Genomic DNA, 24621 nt, shown 5'->3' with positions numbered 1-24621 from the left:
TTCTACTGCTGGCACTCTCCTTCACTTCACAACCATGATTTATTTCCTGGGCGCAGTCAGTCCTATGCACTGGATGGGGCAACGGTCCTGAGAAACAAATAGTGTATGATCACCTAATAAAAGCTGTACTATAATTAAATAGCATACCGTAGGGTACACACAAGAGTGTCACAGTTGCATAGGCAGCATTAATTCCAGCATTCCCTCACTTTCTATTGGTTGGCTTTGTATCCTTAATTTTCTTTTAATGTGGGGAAGGCTTAGGGTTGTATGTAATAAATAGAGGGGGGTGTGTGTGTGTGTGTGTGTAAATATGTGATGCCTAAATCTATTTACCTGCAGACCAAGGAAACTTCTTCATTGACAGCAGAGTAGAGAGAAAAGCTATTATTCATGAAGCCATTACTCTGCTAGTACATTAATGGACAATGCATAATGTACTTTCTATTTGACAGCACGTTATAGCAAGTGTGATCATTCTTAGTCTGTATTTATAACATGGGTCACAGGCCTTTTTATTCTTTGGAATAGGAAGGATTTTTTTTTAAATATTTCATCTTTGAATTCCAGAGTACCTATCTATCTATAAAAATATATAATATGAAAGAAAATCCTGAATGAAATTCAGAGGACGTTATGGCCTAAGAAATGCATGGTAAAGTCAATCTAAGATGACAAATGATTTCTTGATAGCTTGAGTTTAGAGTAGGATTAAAACCTCTTGGCATATATAGCAGCTCAGTTGATCACTCAGATTGCAATTAAAAAGTAGAACAAGTACACTCAGAATATTGTCTTTGTGTCAGAAATGTGCCTTCATGCCTGAAAATGATAAAAAATTACAATCGATCCTTACAACTGTTGTGTTCATCTTTATTGATCAGGCACAAGAAAGATAAATCGCAGCCCAAATAAGATTATAGTAAATGTTAGCATCGTAGGGGACTATAGGTTGATAGAGAGCTATTCATCATCTCAAATGGTGACCTGTCCACACTCACACCATACTCTGCTGTCTAATCACATACCTATTGATTTTATCTACATCCAAGAAACCTGGATGTGACTGTCATTGGACAACTAAGATTGCTAAATGCAAAGGGGTCACTGGTGTGAAGAGGATTTCATTTTCATTTTCTTAGTGGCCAACAATGATTTATTAAAAAATAAACTACCTTTGGTCCCATGCATGAAACCTTGACTTCAGTACAAATGAATTATTAGAACTGACCCTCAGATGCAGGAGTGCAGTGGACCACCATACGCTCTGTGATCTTTTTGTGCCCTTTAGACTCAGTGTATGTTACACAATTTGTTATAATTTGCAGCAAAGTATTAGACTTGAAACACAAGTTCACCCTTCTTCTGAGCTTAGTATTTGTTAAATGATTTCTGTATACCTCCAATTCCTAATGTATTAGGAAAACCCTTGGAAGAAGTGTAGCTCAAATGAAAAGAAAAAAGTCTGTTCTTGCCAGATGGAGCTGCCTCTTTTGGTACTAAGTGAAATATGTTTAAGGTTTCATCTTAGTCTCTAGTCCAGCAACCGATTTTAGATGGTTTTTTCTGTTCACTAATTTGCTACAGATAACCATTGATTAGGGGATATATAAGCCTGACCCACTGATTGTGGACAGCAAATCACCTTTTTGATGGGGGGTGAGGGGGTGTCCTCTCCAGTTCAAGGCTGAGGCCTTTACAAGAACAGTTTAGGAAAAATATTGTTTATGTCTCTCTCTCTCCTTCAATCATGAAACTATAAAAGAAGAAAATCCAGAATTACAAATTCCATAGGCTGTACTGTGACCATCTGTGCAGGTTAAATATTGCCATAGTATCCACAAAACAATTAGCCTTGCTGTGTAACATTGTTGTACATTGGTAGAGTTTAAAAGTGCTTAGTTTTATAATTGCATATGTATAGCCATGAAGATTTTAGTGGCACACTAGCTTGATTGATTTATTTATTTATTTTTGGTTTCCCACATTATTTAAATGTGGCAAATGCAAAAGTGGGTTCTTGTAAGTGCTGATGAAACCTCTACGTCACTCCAAGTCCTCATGTGTTCTGTAATAGGTCCCACATGTTAAAGAGTTTTGAACAGCTTTATTTAACTTTTTATTCTTCCAGCTGTGAAGCCAGGTGCCTTAGTTATACTGTCTTAAGTCCAACTGTGTTAGGGCTCAGATGGAGCCATAAAAAGGTTTTTTAAAAATACCTAACATATATTATCTAGACATAAAACGTCAGAACTTTATAGTCAGTTGTCTCCGAATGTTGTATGTCCCAATGTGAAGCCTTGACATATTTAGTTACAGAAAAGTGTACTTCCCTGAAGCTGAATCTTGCTTGTCCTACATTTTGGAAACGGTTGATTTGGTGGAGCAGGAAGAGAGAGAAGTTATTCCAGGATTTAGGGGAGATGGAATTTGTTTCTGGAGCAGATTGATTTAAAGAAGAAAACTCAGTTACTCAGAAGTTTGGTATGTTAAAATAAGTCCCAAGATGATGAATGAGCGAGTAAGGAAGTGATAGGAAAGGATGCATTGTTAATTTATTGTATGACAGAAGTTTATGACAAGAATACCACATCCACAAAATATGTGAGGGATATATGTCTGAGCATACACAAGCATTTATACCATCTCGCAAAAATAAGGATTTAGTGTGTAATCACTCAGTCAGGTAAAAACTTCAGATTTCCCAATCAGAGAAACAGCCTTGTAATTGCTGTATCATAATTGTTCTCATTCCAATTCCTCCTTAAACTCCCCCCTTTTTTGAAGCATTCTTACTCTAAGATGAAGTGTGCACCAATAATGTCTGTGCTTTCTTCTTATGTTTTAATTGTCCTACCTTTTATTTGTCAGAATTAGACTGTGAATAATGTATTGCCAGAACTTTAACTCTTTGCACATTCCCTACAGAGACAAATATGTGTTTGCTAATCTATAAATACCATGTGGATCACGAAGTTTTGCTTTTCCCTCTTTTCAGAGTGCACAGTTCTACAAAGTGACTACGGAGCAGTACCAAAAAGCAGCCAATGAAGTGGAAGCTAGATTCAAGTAAGATCTTTATTTTTGAGGATGTGAACTTGTTGACTTTCTCTTCATGTTATGCTAGTGTTAGAGTGATCCTGCAGCTTGATGGTTCAAGAATTATGCGAGACACACAGATTTATTTGGGGTGATATCTTTTATTACACCAACTGCATGGTTGGAATAAAGTTAGACAAGCTTTTGAATGCAAGACTTGCTTCATTCTCCTTCTGTTCATGTTATAGCAGGCAAAAATTCTGTTCCTGACCTTGCAATATGCTGTGGGTAGGCTGCTTGTTGAAATGACTGAATCTGGGGGAGGTTGGTATTCTGGCCATAGTACTTTACTTGGATAGAACTAGATATTGCTTCTGTGCAAGAGGCCAGTTCTGCCTTCTTTTGGCAAGATAAAAGCATGGAAGAAAATCGTCTGCACGCATTGGTTTCACTGTGAGTAACAAGTCGGTAAAGCTTATTGAAATACCCATTGGAAAATGAGAGCGTATCATCTCACTTAGATTCCAGACGGCCGTCAGTTCTGTGAACTTCAGCAGTCCTAGAAAAGATAGGAAGGCCACCAGTCCTGTTAAGGCTTATACATTTCTTCCATGACAACATGTACACACCTGGTCAGTTCAAGGGGTCCGCATCGGACAGCTTCGAGACGAAAAGCGGAGTGAAGCAAGGATATGTTTTTGCCCCTACACTCTTTGGAATTTTCTTCTTGGGACTCCTGAACTTTTAAAGACCTGGGAGGTGGAGAGTATCTTCACACAAGATTGGATGGGAAACTCTTCATCTATCATGACTTGAGGCGTAGACTAAAGTTAGAAAGGTGCTTATCAGGGAGCTTCTATTCGCTGATGATGCTGCCCTGAGAGCCCACAACAAAGACCTACTCCAAGAACTTATGGATCGCCTTTCAAGAGCTTGTCAGGCATTTGCTTTCACTGTCAGCATAAAGAAAACAGTTGTGCTAGTACAGGATCCATCAAGATCCATCAATCACCCTAAATGAGAACTAGCTAGAAGTAGTCCAGAAATTCAGCTACCAGGTGCTACAGTGACTGCTGACCTCTCACTGGATGGAGAACTTAATGTTTGTATCAGAAAGGCTGCCACCACCTTCAGCAGGCTAACTAAAAGAGCATGGAACAATTCAAAGCTTACCATCAAGACCAAAAGGCTACTGTACAAAGCTTGCATGCACAGCACTCTCATGTGGGGTGGGAAAACATGGACAAGTTATGCACATCAAGAGAAAAGGTTAAACAGTTTCCACCTGCACAGTTTATACCGCACACTCAACATCAAATAGCAAGAGAAGTTACCAACACAGAGGTTCTTTAAAGGGCAGATTTACCAAGTGTGACATCCCTACTCGGGCACAACTGTGCTGGCTAAGCCATCTGAGCAGATTGGAAGATGGGCGTATACCCAAGGACATGCTATACGGGGAACTGTCGGAGAACATTAGGATGCCCCAAGCTTCACTACAAAGATTCAAGCGTGGTATGAAGGTATTTGGAATTGATCCTGTCCAATGGGAAACCTTGGCGAGAGATCGGAACAAGTGGCATTGTCGTCTCCACCAGGGCATTAAAGCCCATGACAGGAATTGGTTCCAACAGCTTGAAGAGAAAAAAGTCTGTAGGAAGCAACCAACCATGACCCATACCCTTGCAACTACTGCCACAGATCATACAAATCTCGGATTGGACAATTGAGTCACGTGAGACACTGGAAACGATCTGTGTCATAGGCTGCAACATCCACCGTCTCTCGCAGACGAAAGGATGCCAATAGCAATAATGGTGTTCAGGCCACAGTATATTACAAGCTGCATAAACTGGCAGCACAGTGAGTAATTAGTTTATATGTGACACTGTGTAAGAAAGGGTATAAAAATGTACTTGTTAAACATATATCTTCATTAATGGAATACCAAAACTTGGGTGTCAACGTTGCCTTCCAGTAGAATTAATTTCGTGTGTGTAGCATGAAAGGCATTAAAATTAGCTATTGAAATTTACCCTTGGAAGTGATAGTCAAGTTAAATCATTTTAATTAGTTCTGAGGATGGTGAAATGAAGATACAGCAGTTGATGGGCCAAAGCGATTTTGACCCTTAGCTTTGGACTTTTCTGTTGCTGCCAATTTGTCCATTAGGCAGACGGTGCCATTCATCATTTTTCAGGTGAGCCTGAAAATAATTTTTTACAGCCTCACTCTCACCATCAACCAGTAAATGCTTTATTAAAAAATAAATACAAAAGAGCGGTGTCCAGGTTTTTTTGGTGTGGTGCGAAAACCAGTGCAGAGCCGACAACCCATCAGTTGCTTGACTGTTTATATTAACATACAAAAGCATAAAATATTAAAACAACCTGAAAGTGAAATAATTATGTATGTTACAGTCATAAGAGCTGTTGTGATTTTGCTATTAATGTTCACTTACAAATTTACCAGTGGTTAAAGCTACCAGCACTACGGACTGAAGTCTTTAATCTACAAGAGCCAGGTTTGGGCTAGAGAAGGAGCATTGCTTGACTCGATAGCATGATTCAGCCTTGTTGGGGATGTCAGAGAGTACAACCCCGACTGCTCTGTTTCATAATGATTAATGGATCTGTTTGCCATTAATTCATGTAGCCCGTTTTTATACTTGGTTATATTGTCTGCCTCTACAGCCTCTGGTGGCAGTGAGTTCCATAGCTTAATAATGTGCTACGTAAAAGTACTTCTTGTTTGGTTTAAACCTGCCTCCTGCTCATTCCAGTGGGTGCTCCTTTGTTCTTATATTTTGGGACTTAGTGAATAATGTTACCTGTTAATGTTATGCACACCCTTCCTGATTTATAGAGCTTTGCCACATGCTCTTTCAGCCTTTTCTTTTCCAAACGGAAGAACCTAGCCTTTCTTGTCTCTCCTGATCTGGCAGATGCTCCATACCTCTGATCATCTTGGGTGCCCTTCTCTAGACCTCCTTCTAATTCCACTACATCCTCTGTGAGATGTAGCGATCAGAACTGCGCGTGATATTCAAGATGTGGTGCACCATGGATTATGTTGTGCCTCAATGATATATATATATTTTTATTTCCTTTTCACTGTTGTACAGTGAGACAGTGTTTTTTTGAGAACTGTCTAAAATGTCTCCGAGATGTTTGGGGTTTTTTGTTGCTGAATTGTACAAGTTAGTTCACAGCCGGGCATCGTGTATGTATATTTGAGGTTATTTTTCCTCATGCGCGTTACTTTGCGCTTGACACCGCTGAAGTTCATCTGCCACTTTTTTACCCACCCATTAAGTTCTGTAAAATTTTGCTGCAGCTCATCTCCATCGGTTTGGGATTTGACTACACAAAAATAATTTAGTATCATCTGCGAACTGTAAGCTATCTCGCGTGACAAAATTTCAGGCAATACCTATAAAATCTGGGAGCTTAAGAGGCAACTTTCAAGAATGTTGAAAGTCCTTCTTAGCTAGAGAGGACCAAAGGAGATATGGAGAAAGGGGTTGTAAAGTTCTTAAACTTGGTGAGACCATTTTCTCTTAATTGGACCCTTGGAGGGAAATAATTTTCAAGGAATTTTGGCTTTCATATGAAAGTAAGGCAACATAGCAGGCTAATTGATGCTATTATGTCTCTGCTCTGCAGATTATAGTACCTACATGTAGACCCTTAGGCTATAAACACAAATGGGTCCTTCAAAGTCAGTTGTCTGTTTTTAGTCATCCACAGATGGCAGTTCCCCTGGTGGGGCTTTGTAACTCTGTTTATCATCAGTAATCTGCAGTACTTGTACCCGATTACAGTTTGGCAACAGATCTGAACAGCCCTAAAATGAACTCTGAAATAGGTCTAAAAAAAGTAAAAGAAAAACTCACGATACAAAAGGAGCAAAGACAGAAAAAAGTGTATTAAAATTACGGACAAGTTGCAGCAGGAGAACTCTCCACAGCCTCCGGCAGGTGTTTTGTGGCCTAGAATTTAAACACGTCCTTAAGTTTTAAGCCTATGAAGAATTCCACTGAAGTCCATGTTACAGCATGGATCGTTCTGTTTTTGCAGAGCCAGAAATACAGAGATTTTGGGCCCGGATCTCATTTTATCCGAATTTTTGAAGTTTGTTGCATGTAGTCCGATTCTGGTTTTGCTCCTTTGCTTAAAAGCAGGAAAGGGGGAGAGAGGCTGACTAGAAAGAATTTGTAAATGCACTAATTCAGTGCATCTCATTGAGAGAGATTTGATAATTATCCAACAAGGGGTACTTGAAATCAGTAAATTTATCTGTATTTTCCCATATTTCACATTTTCCCTTGTGTTAAAGTCTCTTCTTAAAACTGTGAATTTCCGTAGTCTTGAGGGTTTAAACTTAACAGATGTTAGTTAACACAGTCATTTGTGTGTGGTTTGATACATAAATTATGAATGATTTAGTGAAACCTAAAGAAAGATGCTCTTTTGGGTCACCAAGCACTACTTGTGTTCAGTGTAATTGAATATGAGAATCGAGGACAGTTTCAAGCAACAATATTTAAAGAGCTTGTTTAATTGGCTGTAAAAGAAGAATTAAACAGGGTTGAACTGCTAAATTTATAATTCTGTTAAATGCATAAACCAATGCGCTGCATGTCAGTGTGATTTCAAGTTGGAAGTGTGAGATTAATGGAACTAATTGTGGTGATGTTAGGAAGCCGCTCCACCTAATTTTAAACATGTCTAGCATTTTTGTTCATTGCATGCAGAAAGCTTGCATTTCAGCTTCTCCTTTTAAACAGAAATGTATTTCTGGAGTTAGAAATAATCTCCCTCCGTGTCCTCCTTGGATTTCTCTTTCCTGGCTCTGTTTAAGCCTGGAAAGTACATCACCTTTAGCTTCAGCAGTCTTTTTGGATAATTTCCGTCATTTGAAGGAGAAAACTAAATACATGTATATGTTTATATCAGAGAACTGACAGGTCCTCTGTACTTTGTCTGCCTCTTTAGGTACTTCAGTGCTGTATGAATTAGTCTGATATTCCAAATGTGCATGATAAATGTCTTTATCTTTGCAAGGCCCTGATTCATATTGATCAAATTCTAAATTATCAAATGGTTTATCTCTTTAAGACACTAATTCACATTTATCAAATTCTAAATGATCAGGTTCAGTCAGTTCCTGCAGTACACAAATTATATTAAAACAACATTACTAGAGCATGCTGCCTTTTCTAATGCAGGAGTTATGTTACCAGCAGTTACATTATAACCAGAATTATTATATTATGAAGATGTCTCCTTTATAATGAGAAGTTTACACAAGAAGAAAAGAATGCAATATTACAGGAAGAGCTGGGCTTTGGGCAAGGATTTGGGCTTTTACTAACTAATTAAATTTTGCATTTGTATTGTTTTTTCTTTAATTTGAAAGGCTGGTAGCAGGAAATTTGGCAGCTGTAGCACTGACATTTTATTCCCCCGTGGTCTTCAGAGCCAAGTAACATCATGATTATTCATGTAGGAATTGAGTAATTGAAGAGGACAAACTTTGCCTAACATAAATGTTTCCCCTTCACCTTTTGGGTTTCTATAGTGTGGAAGATGTCATTGTTCATAGGTGCTTATTAATGCTGTTCAGGATGTTTAGCTGTCCCTCTCCGGTTCCATTTCTCCCTACCACGTGCAACTCCTGTGGTGAAAACCTTCCCACAGCTCTAAGGGAAGTGTGAGCTGCTAAAGTCATGAAATCAAAACTCCCTTTGGGCAACACTAGGTCTGTGACAGCCATTTCTTGGGGGTGCAGAACAGAAGGCTAAATCTTTCCATAGCATCTGAACATATCATTTCAGTGCTCCAAAACTCATAGTGCCTATGAGAGCTGAAATCTTGGTCCCCTGCTTTGTGATGAAGGGTGGTTTTTTGTGGGTGTTTGTTTTTTTTTTTTTTTTTTTTTTTTTTTTTTTGGGGGGGGGGGGGTTGCCTCCAGTTCTTAAGATCACAAACACAGGACTTTCCATCCAAGAATAAAAATTAAAGGGATGCTAGTACTTTTAGCCATGGGGGATTCTGTGTAGCTCAGAGCATAGCCTGTTATATATGATAGGGAAGCTTATATTTTTGTTGGGTGCACCTACATGAGATGCTTCCTGGGGAACTGCTTAATTACCTCCGTAGTAAAGTTTTGGCATGTGCATAATTGTCCCTGTTAGGCCACAGGAAACTAACTCCGCCATAGGTTAGTACTTGTAAGTACAAGTACCATCCTGCGGTGCCATTATTTAATGCGCAGCAACACGTGTAGATACTGGGACACGAGGGTCCTTCAGTGTGGGGCTGGCTGCCTGCCCTGCCCTGGAGCACCCTCATGCCTCAGCCAGCCCCCCTGCAGCACATTGAGACGGGCTGGGAGGCTGACCCCCCGGGCCCGCTGCCAGCCAGGGCTGCTCTGACCTGGCTCAACATGCTGCCATCCTTGATGCACGTGAAGACACTGCACCTGTGAGAAATAAACTCCGGCATGATATGCACCACAGTTTATTTGCATTCATTTTACATGTAGTTGCACCCGCTGTGTGTGCATGGGCGTGTGAGGCCTGCCATGGGGGAATGCAAATTTATTCTTACAAGGTGACTAGTTCAGGATCTTCCTGGAATTTTGCTTTTGCATGTGAGACCTCGCCACTTCACGTGGTCCTGGATATCTTCCATAGCTCAGATGGCTTAACTCACTGTATCTGTGGTAGCCAAGCAGCAGCCTGTTTGGTATTTGACAATTATGAGTAGTGTTTTCACTTGGATTCAGAATAGGGTGGGGAACCAGAGGACCTGACAGAGCGTCAGTAGGCTGTATCCCTCCAGCTTGCAACTCAAGTACTATACAGCACCATTTATTAATGGTTATAAAGCACTTTTGAGGTCTTGCCTGGAAAGGTAATTTAGAGGCACTGGTTGGTTATTTTATTATCATTTGTATGGACAGCAAGAGGGAAATACACTAAATATCTTTTAAACAGTCTTTAGTTTAACTTATTTTGACCTCAAGAAAATAGAGACAATTAAAGTTTATGAAGAAGTTCTGTTAAATGAATAAGAAAATAAAACAGACCATGAAATGTTGCCTGCACTTAAACCCAGTGGCGTTCATTTAATGTACTTAAGGAAATATGATGTAGAGAAGAATGGTAGTTTTGGGGCTGAAACATTGGACTGCGACTGAGTAGAGAGGGGCTTATGAATTCCCTGCTCTTGTTACCTGTGTGATCCCAAGTATCTCACTGAGTTATTCTGTGATTCAGCCTTGCCACCTGTGAAATGGAAATAATGACACTTGCTTTCCTCACAGAGGTGTTATGAAGATGAATTCAGTTGTCTCCATGAGCAGCTCATACAGTGAAGTGCTGGGCAGCCTGCACAAATATACAGATGGTTCTCTTGTTTGTGCTTACAATGCAATACCTTTCATGAAAATTAATTCATTTAAACAAATGTGAATATATTTAACATTATATGCATCATAAACACCAAACGAAGCCTACTGAGTACTGCAAAATATCAAATAGCATTTTTCCAGTACACGAAAACATAAAATTACTTGGAAATAATCAGCCAGATTGTGCATGCCTTCATCAAGCTGAACTTGTAGTAACTACTATGGAAACTTTACTTGACACAGGGTAGTGGGATCTAAAGATATACTTTAAATAAGCTAACTCTTTCTTGCATAAGGATAGCACACAACCTATTAGCACTGCATCATAATCGGGGATTCTGGTTTTCTCTGTTTAAAAATCACAGAGTCTCTGATTTAAAAAGCAAAAAACCAAAACCTGCTGTTAAAATGAAACATCACTAATATATCTACATCTATATATAGGTACCAATTGAACACAAAGGATGACTGATATATTTACAATTTTAACACAATTTGGAAGTCTGCCAGTGCCTTAATCACTATAATAAAATAAAGTACCTATAGATTTTTGTAGTTGATTGTGGGCTTTTTCTCGTGGAAGATCAGAGCTCCCTCTGCCCCCTTTGCTCACTAGGCCACAGGTCCAGGCCCCTCACTCCCAAGCCACAGCCTGCCAGCCGTGCTGGTGCCCCTTACCTCCCACCCACGGCCTGCCTTCCCTAGCCCTGCTGAAGGGCCCCTGACTACCAGGGCTATGGGGCCAGGCACCCGGGTCCCCCGCAGCAGCGCCTGAACCCCGGCTGCTACCGATGGGAGGCAGCGACGGCTGTGGGGGAGTGCAATGTGGAGCCCGGCTCCTCCTCCCCCACGGCCGGAGCAGAGCCCATGGGGTGGGGTGGGTTGGGTGCAGGCTGCCTGCTGTGGGCTCAGGCTCCGCGTCCTGCTGCCCTCCCCCCGGGGCCTCCATGGTCCACTGAGCGAGACCCATCGGGGCTGGGCAGGGAAGCTCGTTGCCGCTGCTGGCAAAGTGCCCCCTGCCCACGTGGCAGCAGTGTGGGGCACAACTCTGCGCCACTGCCCCTGTTGCTGCCGGGCAGGCAGGGGGCGCTTCTTCAGGGTGGTGCAGCGCTCCCAGCAGTGGCAGCGAGCTTCCCCGCCCAGCCCTGCTCTTCCCTGCCATGCTGGGTCACGCCTGCTGGGCTGCAGAGAAGGCAGCAGGACAGGGAGCTGGAGCCTGAAGTGGGCACCCTGCCTCTGTACCCCGCTGCGTGCAGATCTGGGGGACGTGTCCCCCCCGGCTCCATGGGGGTGTGCACAGCAGTGGGGAGTCAGCCCCAGCCAGCTGCCCCCTGGCTGCCACGTGCACGTATATGTGCACACAAGCCCATGGTGCCCTCTGCCTGACTGCCCTCTTCCCGCTCCCTCCAGCCCCTCGCAGGTTGGGGATCTGCCAGCCTGCAGGAAGCTCTTTGCAAAAGTGGAGAATCCAGGTGTTTCTCTGTTAAAATGAAAAATCTGCTTTTTTTCTCAGTCAAAAGGGAAAATCCATGGTTATTTTCTGTTTTTCCATGGGAAACAGAAAACCTGAATCCCCAATCATAGTTGAGCCATTCTAATATTACTTGCCCTGGTACCTGAAACAGTACTGTACTTGAAACTGGGTATCTTTGAATATTGCTATATGTTGGTATATCCTTTTTACGTTTGAGAAATAAGGACTGAAGAATATTTTGACTTACCCAGGGTTACTCAACAAGTCAGTGGGAGAGTTGCAGTTAAACTCAGTATTTCAGCCTTCTGGAAATAACTCTTTATTGAAATCTTGTTCAATCCTAACGGGTTCATTAGGACCTTAGGGTGCACTGCATGATATTTAGCACAACTTATTCATGAGTGAAGAATGTTTCAGGTGTTTCAAATGGTGTTAAGCATAACACTAAACTTGACCACTTAGGGCATTTACACACATACCTTATCATGCTGCAATGTGTTGGAGATCTAGCATATGCGAGCTGATGCACACTGCGTTGCATTGTGTGCAGTTGTGTAAGTGGCAAAATGTGTGTCAGCACACCAAAAATGGCAGCGGCATGCTTTTGAACTAAAACACCTTTGATGTATTTTAGTTCAAAAAAACGCTACCATTTTCTCAGTGCTGTTGCTCATTTCACTGTTTCTACAAATGTATGTGCTGCAGCGCCGGGCACTTTTAAAAGCACCCTGTGCTGTGGCACAAGCTTGTGTGCAAATGTCCCTAGGACCTAAGGGTACGTGGACTTGGTGCATGACATTGTCACCCCTTTTCTGTTAGAACAGTTGGTCAAAATTTGGGCTTCTGTAGGTTGTGTCACTTTGGAGGAGAAACTGAGGATGGAGTGCATCTTTGCTGTCCTGTTGATGTCAGATGAATGTACACAATCCTGTTTCCACGAACCCAGAAGGAATAAAGCAAAAGAAGCTAGATTCATAGAAGTTAGGGTCTGAAGGGACCTCAGTAGGTCATCGAGTCATCATCCCCCCTGTCCCTCCAGCCCTGAGCAGGAAAGAGTGCTGGGGTCAGATGACCCTGGCTAGGTGCTTGTCCAGTCTCCTCTTAAAGACCCCCAAGGTAGGGGAGAGCACCACCTCCCTTGGAAGCCCGTTCCAGACTCTGGCAACCCTTGCCATAAAGAAGTTCTTCCTGATGTCCAACCTAACTCTGCTCTCCATCAATTTGTGCCCTTTGTTCTTAGTTACTCCAGGAGATGCCCTAGGAAATAGAGCATCTCCTATTCCCTGCTGCCCTCCCCGATTGAATTTATAGGCAGCCACAAGATCACTTGTCAGCCTTCTCTTGCAGAGGCTGAAGAGATCTAGGTCCCTCAGTCTCTCCTTGTAGGGCCTTCAGGCCCCCAGCCTTATGAGTCGCCTCCTCTGGACCCTGTTAAGGTTGTCCACATTCCTCTTGAAGTTTGGTGCCCAAAACTGGACACAGTACTCCAACTGCGACCTGACCAGTGCCGTGTAGAGGGGGAGCATCACCTCCCTGGACCTGTTTGTCATGCATCTGCTGATGGACGATTAAGTGCGGTTAGCCTTGTTGATCACTTCATCACATTGACGACTCATGTTCATCTTGGAGTCAACCATGACTCCACGATTCCTTTCTACTGCTGTGCTGCTGAGAAGGTCATGCCCCAGCCTGGAAGTGTGTTGATGGTTCTTTGTGCCCAGGTGCAGCACTTTGCACTTCTCTTTGTTGAAGTGCATCCTATTTCCCTCTGCTCGTTTTTCCAACCTGTCCAGATGCACCTGGATCCATTCCCTACCCTCTGGTGTGTTACCTTTGCCCCATAATTTGGTATCATCTGCAAACTTGGACAGGGCGCTCTCTACGCCCTCATCCAAGCCACTGATGAAGACATTGAATAGCACCCGTCCAAGGACCGAGCCTTATGGGACCCCACTGCCCACATTTTTCCAGGTCGATATCAACCCATCCACCACCACTCTTGGGGTGCAGCCCCTAAGCCAGTTTGCCACCCAGCTGACTGCAATCATCTACATCACTGCCTGTCAGCTTATTTATGAGAACAGAACGTGATACCGTATCAAAGGCCTTCTTAAAGTCTAGGTAGATGACATCTACCTCGACTCCCGCATCTAAGCATTTTGTAACCTGGTCATAAAAACAAGGTTAGTCAGGCAGTGAACCCGTGCTGATTTCCTTTCAGCATTATTTCCCCTGCCGGGCTCCCACAAATGTGATCCTTAATGATTTTTTCTAGAGTTTCCCCAAGAAGAGAGGTGAAATTAACTGGCCTATAGTTTTCCAGTTCCTCCCTCCTCCCCTTCTTGAAAATAGGGGGGGAGGGAGGACCACATTGGTCCTTTTCCAGTCCTCCGGGACCTGACCGGAGCACCACGAGCACTTGAACAGCCATGCCAATGGCACTGCTAGGACATACCTGTGGTATGTGTACCCCTCAGGTACCCCAACACTCTCTCTCTCTCTTTCTCTCTCGCCCCTTCCTTCTCTCAAAATTATGGGAAGAAATTTGGTGCGCCATGCATTGTGTGGCGTTTTAAATTCGCCAGTAATAATTAGGTGAATAATTCAGCCCTCCTAGCTTTGGCCAACATCCCCTCTAGCCCAGGTACATACTTGAGTTGTGCACCTCTGATGTAAAAGGTGGTAACCCTACCCACACCAGATCAGACATCTCTTATATCACGGCCTTGCATACGCAGTCCTTTTTCCAGCATATGGCACACATTAGTCTGTAAATATAAAATCCCCTGGAAAATTGAGTGTTGGGGTAATTATTAAAATTTTCAGAAGTTAGGGGGTACTTAAAAGATTGAGAAACACTGTGCTAGGACACTGGCCAATTCCTTCAGCACCCTTGGATGAAGATCATCCGGACCCGCTGATTTGAATACATCCAGCCCCTCCAAGTGCCCCTTTATTAAATCTGCACTAACCATTGGTGGGCTGCTGTCCCTCCTGTGTCTATCTGTGACCCATTTGGGAGATTTGTCTTGGTCTGTGTCTAGGAATGCAGATGCAAATAACTCATTGAAGACCTCAGCATTGTCCCCCCTCTCTGTCACCAGTTGCCCTAATTTGTCCTGTTTGCCCTAGTTTGTCCTTTGCTCACAGTTCAAAACTTCTTCCAGTCAGTTCTCAGCCCCAAAGTATTTTTCTGTCAAATATTGTTTCAATATCCAGGTTCAGAAAGGAGCCTAATGGTCTCTTATAGTTATCTCAAGGGCAGCAGTTATCCCCACCAGTTGTCTCCAAAGCAGTCTGGTACTTTAGTCTTGGTATCAGCAGCCTATGGCCCATGGGCCAGGCTTGAGCCATGAAACCTTTGTATCCATCCCATGGACGTGGAGCTTTAGCAGCCTTCAGTGGCTGGGGGCTTTGGCTGGGGGCCCTCTCCCTGTGCTACTGCCAGGATGATTGCTGATGGTGGCAGTGTCCTAATGCTTGTCCACCTCTACCTGGACTTTGTCATTGTGGCCTGAAGCAGGAAAAAGGTTGGCGACCCCTAGTTTAGATGAACCCATGTTAACACATACAGAGACATGCTTTGAACAGTTTCAAAAAGGCTGAACCCTAACCTTTATTTGCTGATATAATGCAGAAGCTCTGGTATATTAAACCCTTGAAACAACGATCATTTCATAAATGACAACTTAGTTTTCCCTACAGCAACCTAGACATTTACTTTCTTCTTTTGATCAATACAATCCATTAGGAATGTAGAGTATCCAACGCAGTGATATGAAATATTAATTGTGTCCATTTTAGCTGGATGAAGTTTCTTTCTGAATGAGGGAGAATGGGGGAACGTGGAGTAGTGGCTGTGTTTCATCCCATGTCCTATATCGTAAGTGCAGAATCTTGTCTTTTGTTTGCATAGAAGAGTATGGGTTTCATTTAGATATTCAACAACTGGAACTTGAGTCTTTGAAGTAGTTTCTCCAGGCCAGCAAATAACATTTCATCGCATTTATGGGGACCTGAGGACATGCGTCCTCACTTCCTCCACTGTAAGCCCAGGACTACCACAAGAATAGGTACAATCCACCCACCCACTCCAGCTCAGTGAGCCCCCAAAGTGACACAGTATGCCTGGCACTCATCTGGATTCAGAAATCACACCTGGGCTAGAGAGCTCGAGAGTGATTTGCAGGCTACTTTATCTAAGCTGCCTGCACTGCTGCGCTTCATGTTTTGCATGTGCAGGAGTGAGTGGGTGGATCGTGCTTCCTGGCAGCAATCCCGATCGCAGCACAGAAGCTGTGTATACGTAGCCTAAGTGACTTATTAATTCATTTTTATACTATGCTATAATCAAGATCTTCATTAACACAACCCAGACCATGTCTTACTATGTCTTGTGTGTCTTTTCCTCCCTTCCCCTTATATAAACTTGGCATAAGTAAATGGAAACCACCCACAAGTTATCACCAGCTTTTTGCTTAGTTTAGCAAGTCCTTGATGGAGATTAGAGATGCAGTTTTCTTTTTCTTTCCTTCCCCTTTCCCTTTTCCCTTTCCTCTCCCAAACTTGCTAAAGTCAGAACCAGAAACTCCTTTCACTTGGCATTGACTGATGCTGTTGAATTAAAGGAATCACTGCAGTTGAAATATTCATTCACTGTGCTAGTGTGGTTTGTAGCTTTTTTCCATTGTCACATGCTGAAGCGGAAAGACTTGATAGGGGAAAGAGCTCATGGGGTAATACTGCAAGACTCCCATATCTGCTCACATGGGCCCATTAGACTTCCTTATGGAAGCAAGTGAGTGAAACTCTTCCTTCACACATCAGTGGCCAACAGTTAAATTGGCACGTTCCTTATTTTTGTGTACTGCTAATCAACCAAGTCCCTTGAAAATTGATAGATGCACTCATTAAGGGCAGTTCTTGCTGCTGGCTGCAGTTTCATGAGCCACTCGCAACCAATGGGAACTGCTGATTCTCGATGTAGTTGGCAAGTTGTACTCTGCAGTGATACATCTGGCTTCACACTCTCTTTCAAGGACTAAAGCCTTTTGTTTTAATATGTTAAACATCCTTTGCTGGAATTTTACATAAAACACAAGTCAGCTATTTCCCAATTACATTATTAAAACAAGGGAGGCTAAAAGCTGTAGTCTCTTTTCTTTTCTTTTTTTTCACACATTTGTTCTGTATCTTGTAATTTTGCATTGCTGAGGTTTACAAATACCTATTTTCCTTCTGAAGCAGCCATCTGTAGATTCAAAGCCTACAAATCTCACAGCCCCCGCGTTAGAGCACATAGCAGCAAGCCTGTCTGCTTGAGAGGGAACTCGTTCTACACAGTTGATGCTATGGGTTTTTAAAGTAGCATGCACCTGTTTCTGGTTACAGGGTGAAGAATGAATTGCCAATTACTTCAACATGTTAGAACATGACACTTCATATTTTCGAAGCATGCGATACCTTTTTAAATACGGCCTCCAACTATGAAACCCTTTGTTCCAAAAAAAAAAAAAAGAAAAGAAAAAGAAAAGGGGGGTGAGGTGGAGAGAAATCAATCCTTGATCAGTTGCTAATATTTGTATGTGCAGTCTGCAGGAAGCGAGGTCAGTGCCACTAACCTTTGTTTTCCCAGCAGAGCTCTTGAACAAGATGAAGTGATCAAAGCAGGATGCCAGTACATCATCACAATCTCATTACTTTGCAAGCTGCATGCACAGATGCCGCTGTTGCTGCATCAGGCATCAGTGATTTACATTCATAACACCTCCTTTACAGCTCATTTGCTGCTAGTGGTAATTAACCAGTTCTTTTCTTTTTTTGCAGTAGTGTTGATCTAATACTTGATCTACAAAATCAGTGAAGAAAATAGACTGCAGTCATTCTGCGTAGAACCCAGCTAAGCGCAATCACAGTTGTCAAACCAAAGTGTGTATTATACAGTTTGGAAACGAACACTAAATCACAGACTTTATTATAGTCAGAAAATGGGCTTCGCAAAAATAGAATTAAGAGGTTGCATGCAGTACTTTGGGGCTTTTTTCCGTAGCTTCTTTATCTTAAGCGAGTTCAGAAATCATAACTGATTTTTTTTTTTTTTTTTTTAAATCCCCAGTATAACAACTTGGACATAGTATCCTGATATTCAAACTATACTATAAACTTGCTGTCTGTTACATCAATAGTCATAAAACTTTGTAGAATTTAGAATCTGGAAATAATGTTGATAATCCTTGAAACAAAATGGAATTTAATTTACTCCTACTTAGTAGCTGTGTGAGCTTTGAAAGGCTAACTGCAGCGAGGTTTGTGTTTTTGTGTTTTTAACCATAGGAAGGTGATTTTTACTAGAAGGCATTCAGTGAGCTGGTAGGTCTAGTGAGAAGGTCTTAATAGTTGCTTTTGTGACCAAAGCTGCACATTTAAATGTATAACAGGGTAGGTAGTTGTGTTAGTCTGAAGTCCAGCAGAAGGCAGGGTAGTTTTAAGGTTAAAGCATTTGATTGTGACTAAGGAGAGATGGGCTCAGTTCCCTGCTCTTGTATCCTGTGTCATCTCAAGCACATCACCAAGTTATTCTATGATTCAGCCTTGCCACCTGTAAAATGGAAATAATGACCCTTGCTTTCCTCACAGAGATGTGATGAGTTCAGTTATCTCCATGAGCAGGTCATATGCTAAAGAGATGGGCAGCCTCCTTGGCAATAAAGCCCCAAAAGTTTATGTAGGGTCCATGCATTTTCTATCATCCAGGCTGCGTGAGCTTCATTTAAAATAAAATTAAAAAGTTTGCCATTAATTATGAAAATATGCAGTGTAGCCATACTGCAGAACAGTAAATAGAGAGTAAAGTTTGAAACCAAATTTATATTTTTATGCTGGCTTCCATGTCCTCACGTTTCAGCATTTTCATCAAATCATAGAAAATAGGGCCTTGGGAGATCAGCTAGGTTCACCCCTCCGCCCCAACACCGGGTTAAACTGCACCTCGGCCGTTCCCAATGCACATTGGTCTAACCTGCTCTTAAAACTCTCCGGTGATGGAAATTCCACAATCTCCTGGATCACCTGTTCTAGTATCCACCGGGCCTTCCAGTTAGAAAGTCTTTGCTATTGTCTAACCTAAATCTCCCTCTTGCAGTGTAAATCCATTACTATTTGTCCTGTCACCAGTGGACATTGCAATTTATTATCTCCCTCATTGTAGTAGACTTTTGCAGATTAGAAGATCATAATCATGGCTCCCTGCAGTCTTTCCCCCCACTCTAAATTAAATGAACCCAGTTCTTTCCTGATAGTTCGTGTTTTCTAGACCTTCAGTCATTTTTGTGGTAGACCTTCAGTCATTTTTGTTGCTCTCTTCAGTTGATCAACATCTCTTTTTTTGTTGAAACAGCTGAGCATAGTACTACACCCAAGGTTTTACCAGTGCTGAGTTGAAAGGAAGGTGCCTTGTGCAGAGGACTCCTGTTAACATCTCAGGATGGGGCTAGCTTATTTGTCCTGGCAATACATATCTGCTTTATAGACATGGTAGGTGTAGAGCTGGGGCAATCAGCAGTTTAATAAGAGATTGATGGGGATTTTAGTACCTGTGGAGATCTAGAAGATGGATCTGAAGTGGTCATTTTCGGGTTTCTGTTGTAACAAACCATTCTGATGGACAAGGCAGTTTGTACCTGAGCTATCAATCCACGCTGCTTGAAGGCTTACAGAGACAACATCATGCCAGTTTGCAGTCTGTTCACTTAATTGTTTGTTCAATGGAGAGAAATTTATTCAGCAAGGAGTTGGTAAGAAGTAAATTATGTAGGCTCACAATATGTGACGCTCTTGTAACTTTGTTTTTGCATTTATATTGTGCCTTTTATGTTTAGAATATTTAACAGATAGTGCCCAGAACAACGCCTCCTGATTTTTATCTTGGGGCTCTGTATCATACAAATAATACACAATAATGTAGGTAAGTGCAGCTATCCCAGTTTTATAGATGGGAAAAGGGAAGCCGAAGTGATTAGGTGACTGCTGGAGATCACAGAGGGAGGTTCAGTCCACACTACAAAGAACACTGTTAGCTAGGTTCATGCAAAGATCACACCCCTTACTTATGCCAGTGGAGCCCCTGGTGAACGCAGTTCTGCCAACAGAAGGATGGTTTTGTTGGTTTAGCTTCTGTTCTTTCAGGTGGCGAAGTACCAGACTGCCCTCTCTGCCACAGGAGGCTTTGCTGGCATAGCTGTACCTGCACACCGATGGTGATAGAGGGTCCATAATGTAGATGTGCCCAGGGAAATTGTAGAATCACCTGTCCAAGAAGAAGCTGGATAATCATTGGTCAGGAATGGTTTAGAAATAGCTCATCCTGCATTTGTGCAGAGGTTTGGAGTAGATGGGTGCATCCAGATGAACACAGACATTAGTTTCCTCAGGGACAAGTAGCGGTGGCACATCTTGTGTCCCCGGGGAACATCCATGCCACATGCGCAGCTAAGCTGGCCCCGGCAGCCTTACCTGGGATCCTGGGGGCCTCCTGGGGCTGCAGCCACAGCAGGAAGCCTGGCCAGCAGCTGGACTGTGGCTCCTGCTGGGCAAGCTCCGGTTTGGGGCGGTATGCGCTGCCACCACATGCACCACCTGGCTTTTTTTAGGCAGGGTTTTTTGACCCCAGATTCTTCCGTGGTCAAAAAAATTTTAAAAAACCACGCTGCTCTGAGTTTGTGGTGTGTGGCACTGCAGATGGGTTTGCAACACCACATACCGCACATCTGTGCTCATCTGGATGCAGCTAATGAATCCAATCTTATGATTTTAAGACCAAGTCAGTGCAGATGTGGGATTGGTGTTCTGGAGTTAGCAGTTCTTAGTTTCTAGCTCAAGGTGCCAAGCCTCTTTTCTCAGCATTGGCCCATATGTGGTTTTAGCTGATGGTTTCATTTCAAGCTACGCGCTTACTGTGATCCCTGAACCTTATGTTCTGCTGCTGCTTGTTGGTGGCTCCTGGTTAGTATCCAGCACACTAACGCTGTCGGTTGGTACTGCTGCCTTGCATCCTTTCCATAGATAAGAAGGAAAATGTTGTTACTTCAGACAGGAGACTATTTTTTTGTCTAATTGATTTACCTGGCACCCTTCCCAAGAAAGCTTTAGGGCAGCTTACAGTTAGAGAACAAAATAACTTAAAAAATAAGAAAACGCACAAGAGAACAAAGCAAAAGAGCAAAACAGATTATAAAAGCAAGTATGAAAATAAAACAGAAGCCCCCTAAACAGTATCCTAGCCTTGCTTTCTTTGTCCAACGCCTGCCCAGATAGGAAAGTCTTATGGCACTTCTGGAAAATGGTCCAAGCTTTTGGTGGGCCTCAAAGGGGAGGGGAGGGGAGGGAGTTGAAGAGTAATTGCTGAGAATGACCTCATGCATTTTCATCAAGTGAGTTTGGCTCGTTGCAGGTATTTGCAGGAGGTTGGTTTTGGTTGACCTTAGGGATCAGGGTGGGGCTTGAGAGTGGTCCCTTAGGTCATAGGCCGGTTACAGCCTTATAGGTCAAAATCCCCAACTGAGCCAGGCACCAGGAAAGGCCCAAGACTGCACGACCCAGGTCAGATGAGAAAGACAGGTAGAGCAGACTGTCGTCAGCACACTGATGGCCCCTCACTTCAGGTCTCTGCACGGTTTCACCCAGCAGCCTCATATAGACATTGAACAGGAGGAGTGACATGATAGAGCCCTAAGGGACCCTATAGGAAAGGTCTCAAGCTTGTCACCATGCTCTTGAACCTCCCTGTCAGGGAAGAGCAGAGCCATTTTAGAGCACTCCTGTACATCCCCACCAGGTCATGTAAATACTTTATCAGCCCTTCCTGGTCAACTGTATCAAAGGCTATTGAAAAATATAGGAAGATCAGCAAGGCAAAATTTTCCCTGTCGACCTCCAAGCAAAGATCACGGTCAAGAGTGCAGTCCTTGTGCTATATCCAGGGCTGAGGTGTATTGAGCCCTGTGCAGAATGCCACCCACTGGGGAGCAGGGCAGGGAGAGACCCTACCTAACTTGTGGCAAGGTAAAGCAATTTGGCCATGGCTCAAAGAGCCGATTTTGTGTTCATAGTTTCATAGTTTCTAGGGTCAGAAGGGACCTGAACAGATCATCGAGTCTGACCCCCTGCCCTGGGCAGGAACAAGTACTGGGATCATAATACTCTAGCCAGATATCTATCCAACCTCCTCCTGGTCATTTTGCTGCAGCTCCTCCCCCTCAGTGCTGATTGGTGGAGAGGCCCCGGGGGCAGAAGGACAAGGGAGTAGCTGCCATCTTGACTGTTGGCTGCCCTTTGTGCAGCCCCGCCCCTCAGTGCTGATTGGCAGAGAGGCATAAGGGGCAGGTGCCACGTTGGATGCTGCCCTTCCTGCCACCCTGCCAGCCGACACCTTCCCCTCCTGGGCAGGCTGGGTGGCAGTGGCAGTGAGGACCACTGGGGAGCTGGCATTTTATTTTTAAGTGTGGGTTTTTTTGGTTGACTTCCTGGGAAATCGCAGCCAATGCTGTTTTTCACAGAGATCGCCATTTTTGTGGTTTCCATGGAAATCACAAAACGGTGATTTAAGTAGGTTCCTTTCCATAGTGTACGGGGCTGCAGCAGAGAAGCAGGCTCAGCCAAAGTCCCAGGAGCCTTTGCAATGGTCCCCTGGGCCGTGCAGTCGTAGAAGCTGAGGAGTCCTGTGTTTCATAGCGCGTCAAAGGGAGGGGCCGACCTAAAGGAACAGAATGGGATTTTTGCCACGGGAGGCAGAGCTCTACACCTGGTAAAGGACTGGGGGGAAGTAAGAGTGCAGGGGGAGCCTGTGCCACAGGGCAGAAAGAGCTGATGTGCGGCCACCCTGTCCCTCTGCTGCAATAGCTTCTCTGCAGTCCCATACACCGTGGAGCGAAGGGTCGCCCAACTTCTGTGACGGGGTGCCATGGTGTTGCGCCTGCTGTAACAAAGCCCGATTTTGATGCCCCCTCTAAGTCGGCACCTGGGGCGGTTGCCCTGCTCACCCCACTCTACCTGCACTACTGATCCAGGCTAAAAACCAGACTGACAAGGGTCCAGGAATCCAGTAGCACCTGGCGCTGTGAAGTAGCCATCCATTCGGTGACCTTCTCCAGGAGGAACATGATGAAGAGACATAAAATAATGAAGTCTAAAGAAGGTAGACAGGGAACTTCTATTCCTCCTGTCTCATTATACAAATGCAGGGGGATTTTCAGTGAAATTAATAGATGGGAAATTCAAAGCTAGTAAAAGGAGACACCTTTTCACAAAATATATAATGAAACTGTTTAATTGGCTAGCATAAGAAATCACTGAGGACAGGAAGTTATCCAGTTCCTTTTGTGAAACTTGTTCCGTTTTTGTTCTTTGCTTAAATTAGAGATTGGCTTTCGAGATCAGGTCATCACTTGGGTGCAGAGAGGGAAGGGGACAAGTTATAGATGGCTCCTCCATCCCCTTCTTTTGAAGCTCCCAGTGTCAGAGGCAAGATATTGAGCTAAAGAAACCTGGGAGCTGATTTCATGTGGTAATACGTATATTCCTAGCATGCCTTATGATGCTGTATCATGCTGTTTCTTATCCCACGCTTCCCTGCAGTTGGCCACGTCCACTTTCTGGGAGCCAAGAGGTGTTTGGTGTGCTGTCCTGTCCATGATGTTTGGGTTTGGGTTTTGAGCAGGGGAGGAGAATGGCAGCACTGTTGATTTTGGCATCACCTGGATCATCTTTTATGATAAAGTCATTGATTTCTACCTCATAGTCATTTATTTACCAGTTCTAGAAAACTTGCTGAAAAATACATATTTGAATTCAAGGCTATATATCCAGTTAGGAATGTTGCCATTTCAAAAATTATTCCCATGTTTTCTATCCCTTGGCGAAATTCTCATTCTTTCCAACTTGAATTGGACAGTAAGTTTCAGTTGTAAACTTCCTTTTCAATTTGTCTTTAACAGACAATGATCCAGATGGTCCCCTTCGTCCAAGTCTGGCTCCTAATAAACTTGTGTGCATGTGCACATGGAAAGAGTATTGTATTTGTCTTGTCATAACAGATTAGATCTATGATGCATCAGGTCCTGCCCCCTATTTTCAAAGCAGGTCCATATCTAATGCTTTGGAGGAGATGAATCCAACTTTATGCATCCAGTCTGATATTGTGCTCATTCGGAAGGGAAGAGCCTTCATAGTCCAAAAAAACCCCCAAAGAGGTGAACTAGCCCCTCTCCCATACCATGGCAGAATTGTTTCTTGAGTATTTTATCTAGTTTATACAAGATTTGAGCTTTATTTATTTCCCTTGGGGGACTCTTCCACAGCTTAATATATGTTGCGGTCCAGAATTTTTTTTCTGATGTTCAGCTTATATTTTCTCTTTAATTTTGTCCTTTTATTTCTAATTTTTCCCATATGCCATACTAAAATCATTTCCAATCCTCTTGGCTGTTCACATCCTTTCAGACTCTTGTAGTGATTACCGCTACCTCCGCGAAGCAGTGAGGTTTGACATCTCTTATTTGAATGTGTATAGCAAAGCATGCAGTTATTGGTCATAACATTCCTAACCTCTTTTTTAAAATCTATTTGTATATTTTGCCAAACGCATCTCCACATATTTTTACAAGATGTGATTTATTTTTAACAAAACAAGAGAA

At 43.0% G+C, this 24621-nt stretch overlaps 1 protein-coding gene across 7 annotated transcripts in view; it reads left to right on the top strand.

The window, feature by feature from the left end:
- CHCHD3 (coiled-coil-helix-coiled-coil-helix domain containing 3) overlaps window positions 1-24621 on the top strand; it is a 222905-nt gene that overhangs the window by 173041 nt on the left and 25243 nt on the right. For all 7 annotated transcript variants that reach the window (XM_019543767.1, XM_019543771.1, XM_019543770.1 and 4 more), the window contains one exon: window positions 2999-3069. In XM_019543767.1, the coding sequence (XP_019399312.1) occupies window positions 2999-3069 (71 nt within the window). The remainder of the gene's footprint in view (window positions 1-2998; window positions 3070-24621) is intronic.

The sequence above is a fragment of the Crocodylus porosus genome, unplaced genomic scaffold (genome assembly GCF_001723895.1).
Source record: "Crocodylus porosus isolate Cpor-Errol unplaced genomic scaffold, CroPor_comp1, whole genome shotgun sequence".
Taxonomy (NCBI): domain Eukaryota; kingdom Metazoa; phylum Chordata; order Crocodylia; family Crocodylidae; genus Crocodylus; species Crocodylus porosus.
Note: the sequence above shows the minus strand (reverse complement) of the source record. Positions and strands in the feature narration are given on the sequence as shown.